This window comes from Serinus canaria, chromosome 3, assembly GCF_022539315.1.
Source record: "Serinus canaria isolate serCan28SL12 chromosome 3, serCan2020, whole genome shotgun sequence".
NCBI lineage: Eukaryota > Metazoa > Chordata > Aves > Passeriformes > Fringillidae > Serinus > Serinus canaria.
Window position 1 is genome coordinate 54255866 of NC_066316.1, and position 14184 is coordinate 54270049.

The following is a 14184-nucleotide window of genomic DNA, read 5'->3' on the forward strand; positions in this document are numbered from 1 at the left end:
AGGAGAATCTAATACTAGTCTTCAAGTCAAATAAAGAGGTTCATTCAATGTACTTTTCCTTTAAATTCTCTTTACAGCCCACATCAGGGCTCTGGCTTATAAAGTCATAAAATTTCAGATACAATTCCTGAAGTGAGGTTATTTTACGTAACTCAAGAACCTTTCTTCAGTAGCTGTTTCTGGAGGATGGATTTTCATTTCACACAGAAATTGCTAATGTTCTCCATGTTAAAGAGCTGCACAGAGTTTACACCACCATCTTTAGCTATATCTGGCTGTGCAGCAAGTCAGCCTAAATTCTGTACACAGGTCTCAAATACATCACACACATCTTTCAGCTCACACACATTGAATTGCAACTCAGCATCACCCCAATGCCATTTCAGCACAGATTAAACTAAACGAAGATGCCTGCTGCAGTACAGTACCAGTAACGCATTGAGGGAACACTTTAGGACACCCTCATGCAAGGAAAGCTAGGTCTTGGGAAAGATTATTGCAAGTTTTTATGCAAGCTCTTTATTAGAAAGGTAAATTCAATTCCAGGATACATCAGATCAAGCAGACATAAGGAAACATCCAAGTAACTGGAGAGGGCACAACCAAGAACTCCTCTGGAATATCCCCTATGCAAATCTATTTGTGGATGATTTAAAACAGATGAGGAGGAAGGGTGCCAGAATGAAAAGGAAATAGATTTCCAATCTTAACACAGGAGACCAAGGAAAGTCTGTACAGCACCACAAATGCAGGCCAAGAAAAGACACCACTTCTCCCTTTAAATAAATCATAACAGATTAAAAAATAGGAAAGAATAACTAATGTAGAAGGCAATACTGACATCAGAACAAACTGCTTGGAGCTACATTTACTCTGCCTATTAGCAAGCATTGGATAAGATGGTCTGGAAGGAGCCTTCAAGATGGAGAAAATCCTACCTGTGTTTAAGCTGCAATTTGTTCACAAAGGGGATTAAACTCCACTGCCTTTCTAGTGTCAGGGGTCTGGCCTCAATATCCCAAGCCCGTGCCTCTTAGGCCTGTGCTCCCATGAAGCAGAGGGCTCGGCTGGTTTGTTTCCACTGAGGAGCTGGAGGGACTACCCAGCCACCACCAGCACTTAGGCCCACTTACAGGGAAATATTCCAGCTTTCACCTACGTTCAGCCCAAGTGACTCACAGCCAGCTCTTACTAATGTACGGAGGAAGGGACGCGCTGTTCAGAGCAAAGCACAGATGCTGCCACGACGAGATGAAGTCGCACAAACAGGGACCAACCACGTGAGAGATCAGAACCATCCACCACACTTCTGTCTTTTTAAGCTAAAGAGCCTGTAAAGAGTATAAGCACTACCAAACTACAACCCAGCAATCCCCAGAAGAGAAGGCAGGTTTCTCAAAGTGTGAAAGATGGAAATGAACCAATAAAGCCACACAAGGAACTACAAAGCATCCACTACCTCCCTCTTACCCTTCCTGTCGCTGGATACTTGTCTGATTAAAATCAGTGACTAACCATTTCCTCTGCCTTTTTCTAAGAAACCACCATTTTTGGAGTTAGGGCTGTTTTCCTTCTATCACAATCTGATTCAAGCTTGATGCAATCTCACCAGCCAAATTTCCTTGCCGGGTCTGAAGTCAGTGCACTGCGCAGTGAATTCAAAATAGCTGTGAACTGCGCACCACAAATGCCATTCTGAAAATGTCATAACTAAGTAATACACACTAAAGGTCTGGGATGCAGAAATCATATGTAAAGCCTGGCAGTAAAATCCAGAGCAGCTACAGATGTTGAAATCAGTGAAGAACCCTGGAACACAGCACTGAGGCTCCTCAGTGATTCCACGGTTTTTTGCCTTTCTTTTACAGCTGAGTAAGAAGATGAAAAGACGGCATCTGATAAAGTACATGAGCACCAACTCACAAAAGAAGCGATGCAAATAAACAGCTTCCATTTTCATATCCCAGTTCTGTAGCCCCTCAGTCAGGATGCACACCAGCAAACCTTACGCTGAGCTCATTTCTGAGCCTAAGGGTCTGTCAGAGTTTTACACTGCAATGACAGATGCACATGTTAAGCACAAAACCTGTCTGAGTTTCCAGTACAGGAGACAGGAAACTGCTGAAGTGGCCAGCACATCAATGTTGCTGAAAGAGAGTATCCTTCATTTAGGGAAGCGCAGTGACTGTTCCTGTATGAAAAACACCAGGGAAGATTCAGGAAAAAAAAGGAAGGAAAAATGCCAAAAATCCAAACCAAATCCAAAAACGCTCTCATCTCAGCTCGCAAACTCACACACAGAGACCAGGCACAGTCTGGTATTTAAAGAGCCAATACTGGGGCCTGCAGCTAGAGATGAGAATTTCATTCCTGACCACAGGCATCCTAAATTCCTGTTAATGGGATTAGTCTTGAATTCTTCTAAAGAAACATCCTTTCCCTCCCTCTTGCTCTCCCCTCCCATCTCCTTCACACTACCATCTCCCAGTGAGCCAGATGGCAACTCAAGTTTTTCCATCTGGTGAACTAAGCTGACACATTGGAAGGAGGAGGTTGCTCCGTGTAATGCCTTCAGAGGACGTGGAGGCAGAACCAGCACCTCTGGTCAATACGACTGTTTGCCTTGCTAGAAATGGACCAACAAACAAAAACTGAGTGGTGAAGCCAGTAAAACAGACAGGGAATGTCTGAAAAGATGGATACAATGTCTTCCTTCCACTGCTCCTTCCACACTCTTCAGATAATGTACGCTAATCCATAGCACATATATAGAGAGAGGTTGCATTTTCATACTTGAAATAAATGAAGGTTTAAACCCCAAGTCACTTTTTAAGTAATGCAACAACTTCAAAAGCAAAATCACAGAGATATTAGGTTGCAAAGACTGGAGTTAACTTAGAAGGTGACAAAATATGAAAATAGGAAGGGAAAATTTGCACAAAATGATGTGTATATTTTTTGCTGCTGACATTTCAGACAACACCAGGGATGCAATACTTCTCAAAATTCCACAAATTACTAAATGAGATAAGCAAGTAATTAACCTGCAAAAAAGACAAATATCATGCAATCACTATGCTTATAAGCGGAATATAAAAACCAACTTTCACACACTTAGGCTGGTTTGTACATACCTGCAGCTTCCTTTTCTTCCTTGAAAGACTTCCCGTCCAGTCACTGATGCGCCGCATTCGGTTCTTTAACGTATCCTTCTTGGATGCATCTTCACCAAGGGGCTTAGACTTTCTGCACGGGAGGGTGTAGGAGGTGTAATGTGCAGGACTTCCCTGCTCTACCCTGGAGGGAACATCGATGTCTGAGGCAAAGGAGACACGGTTGCTTAGGCTACCAGGAGTGTCAATATACTCATCAGACAGCCTGATCCCAGGCGGAGGAGTGCTTTCCAAATTTGTATCCTTATAGAGATCTCGGAGTGAGGAAAGAGATGAACTTTGGTTGAAGGACTTCTTGTTGTCGCTTGCTGGAAAACTGGCATGAATGCTTGTGTCTGGAGTGCTCCTGGTCAAATATGAACCATCCAGCTCATTGATATCCCCAGCATTTCCCCAGAGGGAGTCATACCATGAAGACTCAGAGCTCAGGGAGCTCCCTTTACTAGACCGAAGCCTTGAATCGGTAGGTGACAGACGATGGCTTGAAGAACAATCTGCACTGGAGTTCCTCCTGACATCAAGCAGGTTATTTGGCTTAGATTCCAAGGCAGGGGAATACCTCAGCAACTGCACTGGCCCACTGGACTCCTCGGTTGGTACCTTGCTGTTGTTGCTGTTGTGGAACTCAACCCTCAAGCAACCATCCAGCTTCCCCAGAGTTTTAATGAGAACTTTAGGACTCCTCCTGTCCTCTGACGGGGAGGTTGATGCAAGACTCTCATTCTTTCCATAGCAATTTAAAATGTGGCCATTGCATTCTCGAGAGGCAGCATGATTACTTCCAGCTTGGAGGCCAATATAGTGGAAACCATTCTCTGGCAAAAACATCATGTTATTCCCTTGGCAGTAGTCCCCCGAGGCATTTGTCCTGTGTTTGGCATGGACATTGCTTTTGGAGACCATCACAGTGTCACCAAGTCTAGAGGAATAAGGCTGACTACTCTTGAAGTGTGAAAGGCAGCTTCTGGCAAGGGACCTTGATTTATAGTTTGAGCCGCTGCTGGTATGTCCCCATCCATGCATAGAGCAAGACTTTTCATCTTTAGCATGAATGCTGCGAATTTTCAGAGAGCAAGGCTTTTGCTTGGCACCAGCTGTAGTAGCAGCATGATTTTTTGATCCCTGAAGACTGTATTGGCTTTCTGAATTCCCCATTTTCCACTAAATTAAGAAGAGTTTCATTAGAAACAATGGCTAAAAGACAGAGCAAAAAGTAACAGGCCATTTTTACCCTCTACACAGGAAAACGCCTATTTAAAAAATGATATGAAACAATTGTTTCAAAAAAAGCCATTAAATAGTCATGTACAACATTAAATTCATAACTGAACTTATTTTAGGGGCAAGCTAGGAAAGCCTATTTTCTCTGTGGTTCATTACCCCTCTGTTATAAAGCTGGAATCTAACTCCATTGAAATCATGTCAACACCTTCCTCCACCCACACCCTTGGCAACATCCTTTTCTTATAACTTACAAAATCTCTGGCTCCCAAGAACAATGGCATAATGAAAGGGAGACAGCAAGATAATCATAACTTAGATGTAAAGTGAACTGTACTTTTAGAGAAATCCCTTCTGCCAGCAGACAAGCCCACTGCAGTTTCAGCTTGACTGATTTCTGTGAGACCAAGTGTTGCCTCAATAAAACGTTCAGTAAACCCCAGCTATGTGTTTAAATGAAGCTACTCTAGGAGAAAGGAAAAAAAACCATGCCAAAAATCAGACAAAAAAGAACTTGGTTAGCAAACAGCCTCATTCTCCACTACAGCACAAAACTGCAGTATATTCATTCAGCACAGCACAGTTCGATAGTTTGCTTGGTAAAATGCTCTTCAGTTTTTCACAGTGTCTGCAGTGAATAGCACACACTGGAGCAGTTAAATTGCCCCACTGAGGTGACTGAAGATTTCAAACCTACATAAAGTGCACCCCATAGAAAAAAGGACAGTTCTGTTCTTTTTGTAACTCAGAATGAATCTCCAGTGCAGAAACAACACCAAAATGCTTTTTCTATCAGCGCTACGCTTCTTTACACATGGAATCTCAGACTATCACCCGGAGGAGGATACTCTGCTGCCTCATTAAAATATTGTCAAAACAACCCACTGCAAAAGCATAATCTTATCTTCTAGAGTTTCTATATTTTAACATCCCTGCTTCAAGCCCTTAGCACTTTTAGATTAAAAGCATAGTGTAAAAGAAAGAGCAAACCTGTAGGAAGACTCTCAAACACGGGCACAGTTAGCAGTCAGTATGCTCTGCATTGTCTTCGTGGCCAGACACTATGCTTGCCAAAACCAGAATGGAGCTGCACACAGCCTTCCTAGAAAACACCAAAACAACAAAAAAGGGTTTTCAGTCAAATACAACTTACACTTTACTCCAACTGTACGTAAGATGAATTAAAAAAAGAAAAAAATCAAAAGTTACAAATTAAGAGAAATTCGATAAAGGGGATTCCTAGAATTTAGACATACATTTTTACAAGCATACTTTAACAACTGACATTGAATTAGCAGAAATAAGTCATCGAGTAAATGTTTCATTTTCTCTTCTCTTTGTTGGTATTTCTCTCCTCTCACTGACAAGTCAGGACAAACTTTCATCCCTCTCCAGTTTTCCTTTAGGGAGACCAATTACAGTTCACAGTATTGTGCAATGGTCCATTACAATGTGGACCAGACTGATCAGAGCGATGTCCCACAGCATCTGTTTATCTCTCCCCATGCCTGGATTCCAACCATGATCTTTGCAGTGAAAGGCCACCATGAAATTCACTCCAGCAGCCACTCAGTAACCTCCCTCTTTAGGTTTGTTCTGATTTTAAGTTAATCTGCCAGTAAACAAGAAAAAGGCAAGGTAACAAGACCCAAGCTCTTCCTAACTCTCTGAAAGTATTGGCTCTTCACTTAGCACACAAAGACTGCAACTCAAAGCAAAAGGACCAAATCTGGATCTCATAGAACACACCAGCAACTTAAGGATTGAAAAACTCTATATAAAAGAAGTAGTGCAAAATGTTAGACTAAGTTTTGGAACACACAGTTAAGTTACAAACCATTCTTAGCACACCACCACCAAAATTTTTTCCTTTCTGCTTAAATTCCATGGCTACTGTTCATAATTTTCAATTGAATACCTACTTGATTTGAACATGCTAGATTTTGCTCTCATTGACTCTTTTTGTGGCTATTTACTGTATAAACACCTTGAAGGAGTTTAAATTAATTCATTAATTTACCAAAATTAATTATTCATTAATTTACCTTACCAAAAACAACGGTAAATGTTACCAACCAGAACTAAAAACAGTCTTAACAGCAAGCCTAGAAAAATGTTAGCAAATAAATCACTTGGAAGAGACAGATCATGACAGAGATGCTCCAGACCTATAAACATTAATTAATGCCTTTTATCACAAAGATATCTGATAAAACAGATAAGCAACAGAAATTTCATCTTATACTCAAAAAAGAAAAAAAACCTGTAATCTTACTCTCTCTAACAATTTGGAAGTCTGTTATTTATGATACCCTTGCCTGTGCAGATTTGATTGGCCTATGCTGTTAAGTGTACTCCTCTATGTGAACAGTTTTTAAAGTGTCATATGTAACTTGGATTGAACAAAAAGATTATTGATTCAAGGTTAGCAGAAGACGACACACAGACTTCCTAAGCTCCAAGCTCCTGAACAAATTGCCAACATGCAGCAGTATTGTCTTCCTATATCCAAGAGGCACAGACCACAAACAAGCAATGAGTTTACATTCAGAATCCTCATCTGGGAGCAGAAAGTACATTCAACAAGAGACCTTTGAGGGGCTTACATCTATTCATAAGGAAACACTGAACTCAATTTGTCTAAAGAAACAGGCAAAAAGACCATCTGGTCTCCATAGTGATTGTGCAATGGCTAGGTAATCCTTTTAGGAGAGTAGGTAGTGAGCAAGCTGCTGTCATGAACCTCAAAAGACAGACCTTCAATTCGTCAAGGCTCGAGCCGTGCCGACCAGGGTCCATTGTACATGTCTCCAATACACAGGCCACACAATGGGTGAGAGAATAAATTTATCTCAGGGTACAATGTCTACAAAACAGTGTCTCAGTCTGTGCAGGAACCAGTCTGCACTGCAGCAGAACAGTCAATAAATTCCATAGAAATAGCCCCAAGGGGTTTTTCTCAGTATCCCAGCCATTCAGAAAGCTACGGCAGGCTCAGCATCCGCACACATTGCGATAACCCATCGGGGCATCTCTGAGGCTGCACTAAGACCATCATTGCCCTGGAAATCAGCTGTGATGCCTTTCCCTTTCTCCTCTCACTTGTGTGAAGCAATTTTATTTCTGATACTTCCAGTTAGTGGAGGAAGAGCAAAGCAAGTCAACTTATACCCAAAGACTGCATGATACGTGGGCAAGGTGGTGGTCATGGACAAACTCTGGCTGTGCTCACTCCAGACACTCAAGTGTTTTACAGTATTTCATCTGTGGAAGCCCTGGAAATTACAGTGCTGGGGAAGAGCTCAGCTTCAGCTGTATTTCTCAGCTATCCACTGCTACAGAAGACATGCTTTTCTCGCTTCCTATGCAGAAGGATGAATACTTCTTGTGAGCAAAACCAGTTTCTATGAATATTTTCAGCAATTATAATCAGCATAATTAGAAAGCAGCTCACCGTGCCTGAAGATGACTATTAAAAGTTTATTTGCTTTCAATTATAACCACATTCCCTAAAAAAGAAGTTTTCAATCTTCATCCTGGTTCCCCTTGACACATTCAAAAAAAGCCAGCTATGCAAACATACTAATCCGGGAACTCCACCATCTCCACCACACCCCAAACATTAACACCAGTCATAACCCCAGAGCTAAAAATGTATTTTCCCACCTTGGGGCTTCTCCACATGAAGCTCTCCTAGATTTTTTTCACTTCACAACACAAACACACAAGCTCAGGAGCTGTTTTGGAGAAGTGCCTGCCACCTCTATTCCCTCATTATTACCACCACAGCTGGACTGTTTTACAAATGCTAGAGGAGAAAATGACTTTCTTTAAGGGAACGTAAATACAAGTAGTGCTCAGCAATTGCAGGGGTGCTTTCCTCTCCAGTCTCAATCTTTCAAAGGTTTCCAAACTTTACTCACTAACCACATTTCAAACAAAACTGAATCATAAGAATAATATCCCAGGACTAGGTTTGCTTATGAGATATAACAAGGAATTATTGTGTTATGAATCGGTGGGAGATCTGAGTCAAGGGAGACAGGCTCCTGCACTGCTCTCATCTGCTACAGCAGGAACACATACCAAACATGATTTTGCTACTGTCAGCCATCTGCTTCCCATACAGTCACACGAACTGGGCTGAGACTCTCTGAAACCACAGGTCAGAAAATGGCAAGCTTCCAGATGGGAAGCTGTCAGTAGGCTGAATGCTCCACCACCACAGTCAGCATTGGACAGTGGCCATAAAAAGGCAAGAGGTTGTGGTAACACCTTCCTAGGGAGGCTCAGCAGATTTGCTTTACTGGGACTGTCTCAGTCCCACCACCTTTGATGCTGAAAGAACTCAACTAAAGTCAAGCCTAGCAATGTTAAACTTTAGTCTGGATCACAAAGTTAACCCTCATGAGACAAACACATGTACCAAAGCTAACTGTCTGATGTATTTTGATGCCTATATTCCTCTGGGTGGCTGGTGAAAACAAATCTTCACTAACAGATAAAAAATAAGTGGACTACAAACCACTTACCCCTGCTGAAGCTTCTCCAAAAAGTCTACTGAAGAGTTAAGGGAAGTTGAGTCTCACTTTGCTAAACATATCATCTGTGCCAGAGTGGCAAAAGCAGTAAAAAATAAATAAAATAAAAAATCAAATCAAATCAAATCAAATCAGTATGGATGAATACAGATGAGGCTAACATCATGCCATCAAATAGGCACCACTGAATTAGGGCTCATTTAAAAATGCAGGAACTCAAGAGAGTCTTCAGCGTTACCAAGAACAAAACTCTTCAAGCACAGCAGAAGAGACTGAATTTAAAACCTCCTATCATTAAGAAGTAAAAAGCATTTGAAAGGAGAGCTAGATTAATAGCTAAGAAATAGGTAAGACCTAGAGCTAGCTGTCTCATGCCTATAAAATAAGATCCTACACAGAATCATAGGATCCTTAAGTTTGGAAAAGGTCTCTAAGATCATCTTAACCCAGCACTGCCAAGTTCACCACTTAGCCACAGTGTCACATCCACATGCCTTTTGAACCCTTCCAGGGATGGTGATTCCACCATTCCCTGGGCAGCCTATCCAATGCCTGACCACTCTTTCATGTGAAGATTTATTATTTTTTCTAATGTCTAATATCAAGCTGCACCTGGCACAACTTGAGGCCATTCCTTAGGTCCTGTCACTTGTTACCTGGGAGACCAGAGCAACCTCCATCTTCTCAGTTCTTCACAATGACACAGCAGAACACAGTTTTAACTTTTAAAGAAAATATTTCCTTGAGGAAATAAATAAATAAACTAATCAAGTATTTTATTTTTATTTATAGCTTAAGCAGCAAGCACGTATCACAAACTCCACAGACTTTCTTCACTAACAGGAGGATTGTTGTCTGCACCACTCCAGTTCCTTTCAAGAGAGGAGAGGACCAATCCTGGGAAGCTGTCAGTAGGCTGAATGCTCCACCACCACAGTCAGCATTGGACAGTGGCCATAAAAAGGCAAGAGGTTGTGGTAACACCTTCCTAGGGAGGCTCAGCAGATTTTCTGGAACACCTGCCACTGGGCAGTCCCTCACAGCCACCTACCCAAGAATAAGCACCTGCCAGAGAAAGGCAGAGCTTCAACTCACTCTGCAGTGATAAAAACACTCATACAAAGGGCCTTTGTGGGCAGAGTACATCCCACCAACTATCCTCTAGTGATGAAGCAAGAGGAGTCACGTGCTTTCTGCTGTGTTTAAAGCCCTCATTTCTACAAGGGCTTTAAGGTAAGGGCTCCCAGCCACGGAGTGGGGCCAGCGTGGTCAGCTCCGGACTGTGCGCACGGAGCGGGGAGGCACAGAGAGGAGACAAGGCAGCACCAGGGTCCTTACACCAGCAGCTGCCCTCAGTGCACAGCTCCTAAGGGCACCCCAGGAGACTGCCACCAGAACTGGAGCAGCTGGGATACTGGAGAATGTGAAACTACTTCAGAACAATAAAAACTAAACAGAAAATCCCCTGATTTATAAGAAATTACCCATTTGTTTTCTTTTAACAGAGGACCGAGTTAGAAATGTTGCAGGGTTTGATGTACAGCAGTTACACTGGTGGTATTTTACATCAGGAAAAGCTTTTTGTGTTACTTTTTGTTTGAATTGTCTGAGCAAATCCTGTATTTTCTTTCAAATGACTTTTACATCCTCTTTCACCTAACGGTTACAACACTATCCATTTGAAATGGCTAACAAAATCTTTGAGATTGTATATAACTAACTTAACGTGTCCATAAGTTTCCCAAAGAATCACTGGGCTTTGTGAATTCTTACAGGGATACAGAATTACAGGTTTGAAGCTTTAATTAACTTTTAATCTACTTTGGTTTTTAATATGAAAGTAATACAAAATGCTAGAATGGGAACCTGCCCTCCCCTTCCTTCATGGCTGTGTATGGACAGATATGTGAAATTAATGAGGGAGGCAGGTTAGCACAACACTCTAGCTGGATTAAATGTGGAGTTTCTTGCTGGAAACAATTTACTGTATTTTTTCAAACTACGCACACTGGTCACATGCTTCCACAAATCAGAAGCAGATTTTTTATTCCTGCAATCTCAATCACATTCCTATTATAAAAAATATACCATAATAATTATGCCACAGTATTCTTGGCAGGATACTTTGCATTATATACCACTCTATTCAAAGAATGAATAACTAAAACACCACAAGCATGCCTGTATTAAAAAAAAAAGTAGGACTATTTTGCCTTAAAAATTCAACTCGAAGCCAGAATTCCTCACTCACTCATTTGTCTCTGTAGAGTTCTAGTCTCCTGTATTAGGAACTGTTTGGTAGCTTACACATCAAATTAAAGTCAATTGTTTTCTCATTAAACCTAAGTAGCCTTTATGACCCTGGACACTTTTCATGTTGTAAATCATACCTATGTTGCAGATGGACTTCTAATTTCACAGTTTAGGCAAGAAAGGGACACTCTCCTTTTCTGGTTTCTTCTCTTATAATAACATTAAATCTAATAGATCTACAGTGCTTCACATCTATTTCACATCAGAGTTAAACATCCTGTACCTGGGATGTGATCCCTTCTTTTGCTCAACCCATCACTCTAGGTCCAAGACTCTGCAGCTTTATTGAATTAAGCTTTATAGCTTTCAAGTTAGTGCAATATGGAAGGCTGAAGATTCTTATCATATTACACCACTGCTGATACAATCTAAATCTCTAGGGACTTATTTTTCTTTGGCAGGAAAAACAAATTTCAGCATTTGTAAATGTTATTGAATTTATACACAATGGCTAAAGTGCACATCCATTTAAATAAAAGCCATTAAGCTTGTTTAAAAAAAAAAAAAGAAAGAACCTACCAGGAACACCAGCTAACATCTTGGCTTAATGCAGTAGCTGCAGTAGTTAAAGAGTTGATATGTCCATGGGTCTATTTCCTGCCCTCAGAGGGGAAATTAACTCAGTGATCTGAAAGACTTCTCCACGTACTTGGGTTGTAAGGACACTGTCAGGTCCTGCTGCAGAGCTACACCGTGCTTTCAGGGGATTTCACAGCCTGTGGCCTCAGGTAGGGAGGGTGGTGCACCTGAAAGGACCAAGATACTCCAAGCAGGGGAGCCTGGGCTCCAGCATCGCTGCCCAGCACTTTGGAGACCAAGCACAAGTCTGCATGCAGGCTTTGCTTAGACAAACTCCTGAAGAGGTCTCTGCCTCAGCCCTCTTTACCTACAGTAACACCAGGAGGGGAGACTTGACTTTCCGGTCAAACTGGGATGGTCAATTCTCCACCAGGAACGTTTGCCCTTCTCCTTTCTTGTCTGCTTCAATAGCAATCAGCTCATGCTATCAAACACAACCACAGTCAGCAGGAAGCTACAGGGATATTCCCTCACACATATCCCCCCAAAACTGTGCCAAAACATCAGCTTTGGAGAAGACAGGATAAAGGTTATTTTTGGACTAGGGCACAGTTCACAACAGCATGAGCAGCCACATAGACCCTACCAAAGAAGAAAAGCAAATGGCAGAGGGGAAGAACAATCCAAGATAGGAACATGAACACATTCTGCCTACAAAAACTCTTCCTGGCATAACACATTCCAAGTCTATTGGAGCAAATCTTCACCCATGGCGTCAGAGAAAAGCCTCCTTCAGGAACTGGCAGAACAGCATGTTTCAGGCTGGGATGGCTGCAAAACTCCCTGCTTGTCACCTATTACACTGCCTGCTGCACAAGCAGGAGGGAGAAAACAGGCCACAATTGGCATAGTCTTCTCTACTTCTCAGTTTACACATTCATAAATACCTGAGGGCGTCGATTCCAAAGTAAATGCTTTCCTACCTTCAGCCCTGGAACTTCCTGAAGAGGACAGAGGATCTGGAAGTTAGACACCAAAAGTAAACTTGAGACACAGTCCCCTGGAAAATTGAAATCAGACCTTGATTTTTGCATGCCAAGAGCTCTACAGCAGTAACACAGCTGAAGGCTTCCTTTCCTGTACCCCTGTAGTACCAGCATGTTACTCACACGTTAAAAGAACAAAAAGAGTACATTGAGGATTAGGTTTCCTCACTAAAAAATTGCTTTGTAGCTTCACAGCTACAGACTGCCCTAGTCAGTGTCCATCCACCCATGGTACATGGATACCCCTTTCCCACTGAAGGTAATCAGATTAAAAAAAAAAAACGCAGCTCTTGCCTCTAAATTGTAACTTACTATACATTGTATAACAAATCATCCACCCTAAAGAGAAAGAAATGCCTGATTTCCAGAATGAAGTCACCAGTGTACAAAATTAACTCAGTGACCACATCAGCAACAAGCACAAACAAAGTTGCAAACTCTGATTGCATTGCGAAAGCAATTAATCACCACTCTGGAAAAAAAAAAAAAGGAAAACAAGGAGACGAATGCACTTCCCCATTTTTTGGGGCGTTTTCCTCATTTTTATTTTGTCTGCCACAGAACATAGCATTTTCACTATTTGTGTACAATTATGTACAAAAAAATTTACGTAGAAAGATCAAAACCTATGCTGGACCTACCTCTGGCAAATGCAGAAGCTTTGGTTTTCCCTACCATCCCAGTTCAGCAGTGGTAGTAGTGCTGACTGAACACTCACTCTAACACTACACAAACATTATACCCTTGCTTGGGTACACTATTTATTGTAAGTCACTCTAAGTATTACTGAGATTAGACAGAACAATAATAGAAAAAAGAAAGATGCAGAGGGATTATTCAATTCACTGTATTGGAAGAGTCACTTCAACGTAACAGAAACTGTAGCACTATTAGACACACTTTCTCATACTTTGCCTTAAAAAAACATCAAGCCCCATGACAGCAGAGAGGTAAAATGATCCCAGCAGTGGTTTATTTACCAATTCAGGCAATAGAGTTTGACAGATGACCACCAAGAACTGTTTTCTGGAGGAAAGCCATTCACCTTGAGTGCAGCCACCCATGGCAGAGGCGGCAGAGGGGCTGCAAGTCTGGCCCCGCTGCAGCCCACTCCGTTTTCAGAGGCTTCCCGAGTCCTTCCCCACTTTTCTTTCAGCGCTCCAAGCCTGGCCGGCAGCCGGAGAGCCGGGAACTGACCGCTCTCCCCCAGCATCTCCCTCCCGGTGCCCAGTCCCGCTTACCTTCCCCGGGGCGCTGCCCGCAGCCTCCCGGCTGCCCCGAGACTGCCACGGGAACAGGGACACGCAGACACAGCCTCTCCCTGCCCTGGGCATGCCAGGAAACTGTGCCTAACACTTCAGAGCGCAGCAC

General features: G+C 42.2%; 2 protein-coding genes across 2 annotated transcripts in view; both read right to left on the reverse strand.

Annotated features, from left to right (window-relative positions):
* The window catches only part of TIAM2 (TIAM Rac1 associated GEF 2), an 88432-nt gene extending 82936 nt beyond the window's left edge, over nucleotides 1-5496 (reverse strand). Inside the window, 2 exon segments of the mRNA XM_050972855.1 lie at nucleotides 3135-4334; nucleotides 5385-5496. Coding sequence (XP_050828812.1) covers nucleotides 3135-4328 — 1194 coding nt within the window. The 5' untranslated portion in view covers nucleotides 4329-4334; nucleotides 5385-5496.
* Nucleotides 5385-14184, reverse strand: part of SCAF8 (SR-related CTD associated factor 8) — a 199760-nt gene continuing 190960 nt past the window's right edge. Inside the window, exon 22 of the transcript XR_007777267.1 lies at nucleotides 5385-5496. The gene's annotated coding sequence lies outside the window, so the exon portion shown is untranslated. The remainder of the gene's footprint in view (nucleotides 5497-14184) is intronic.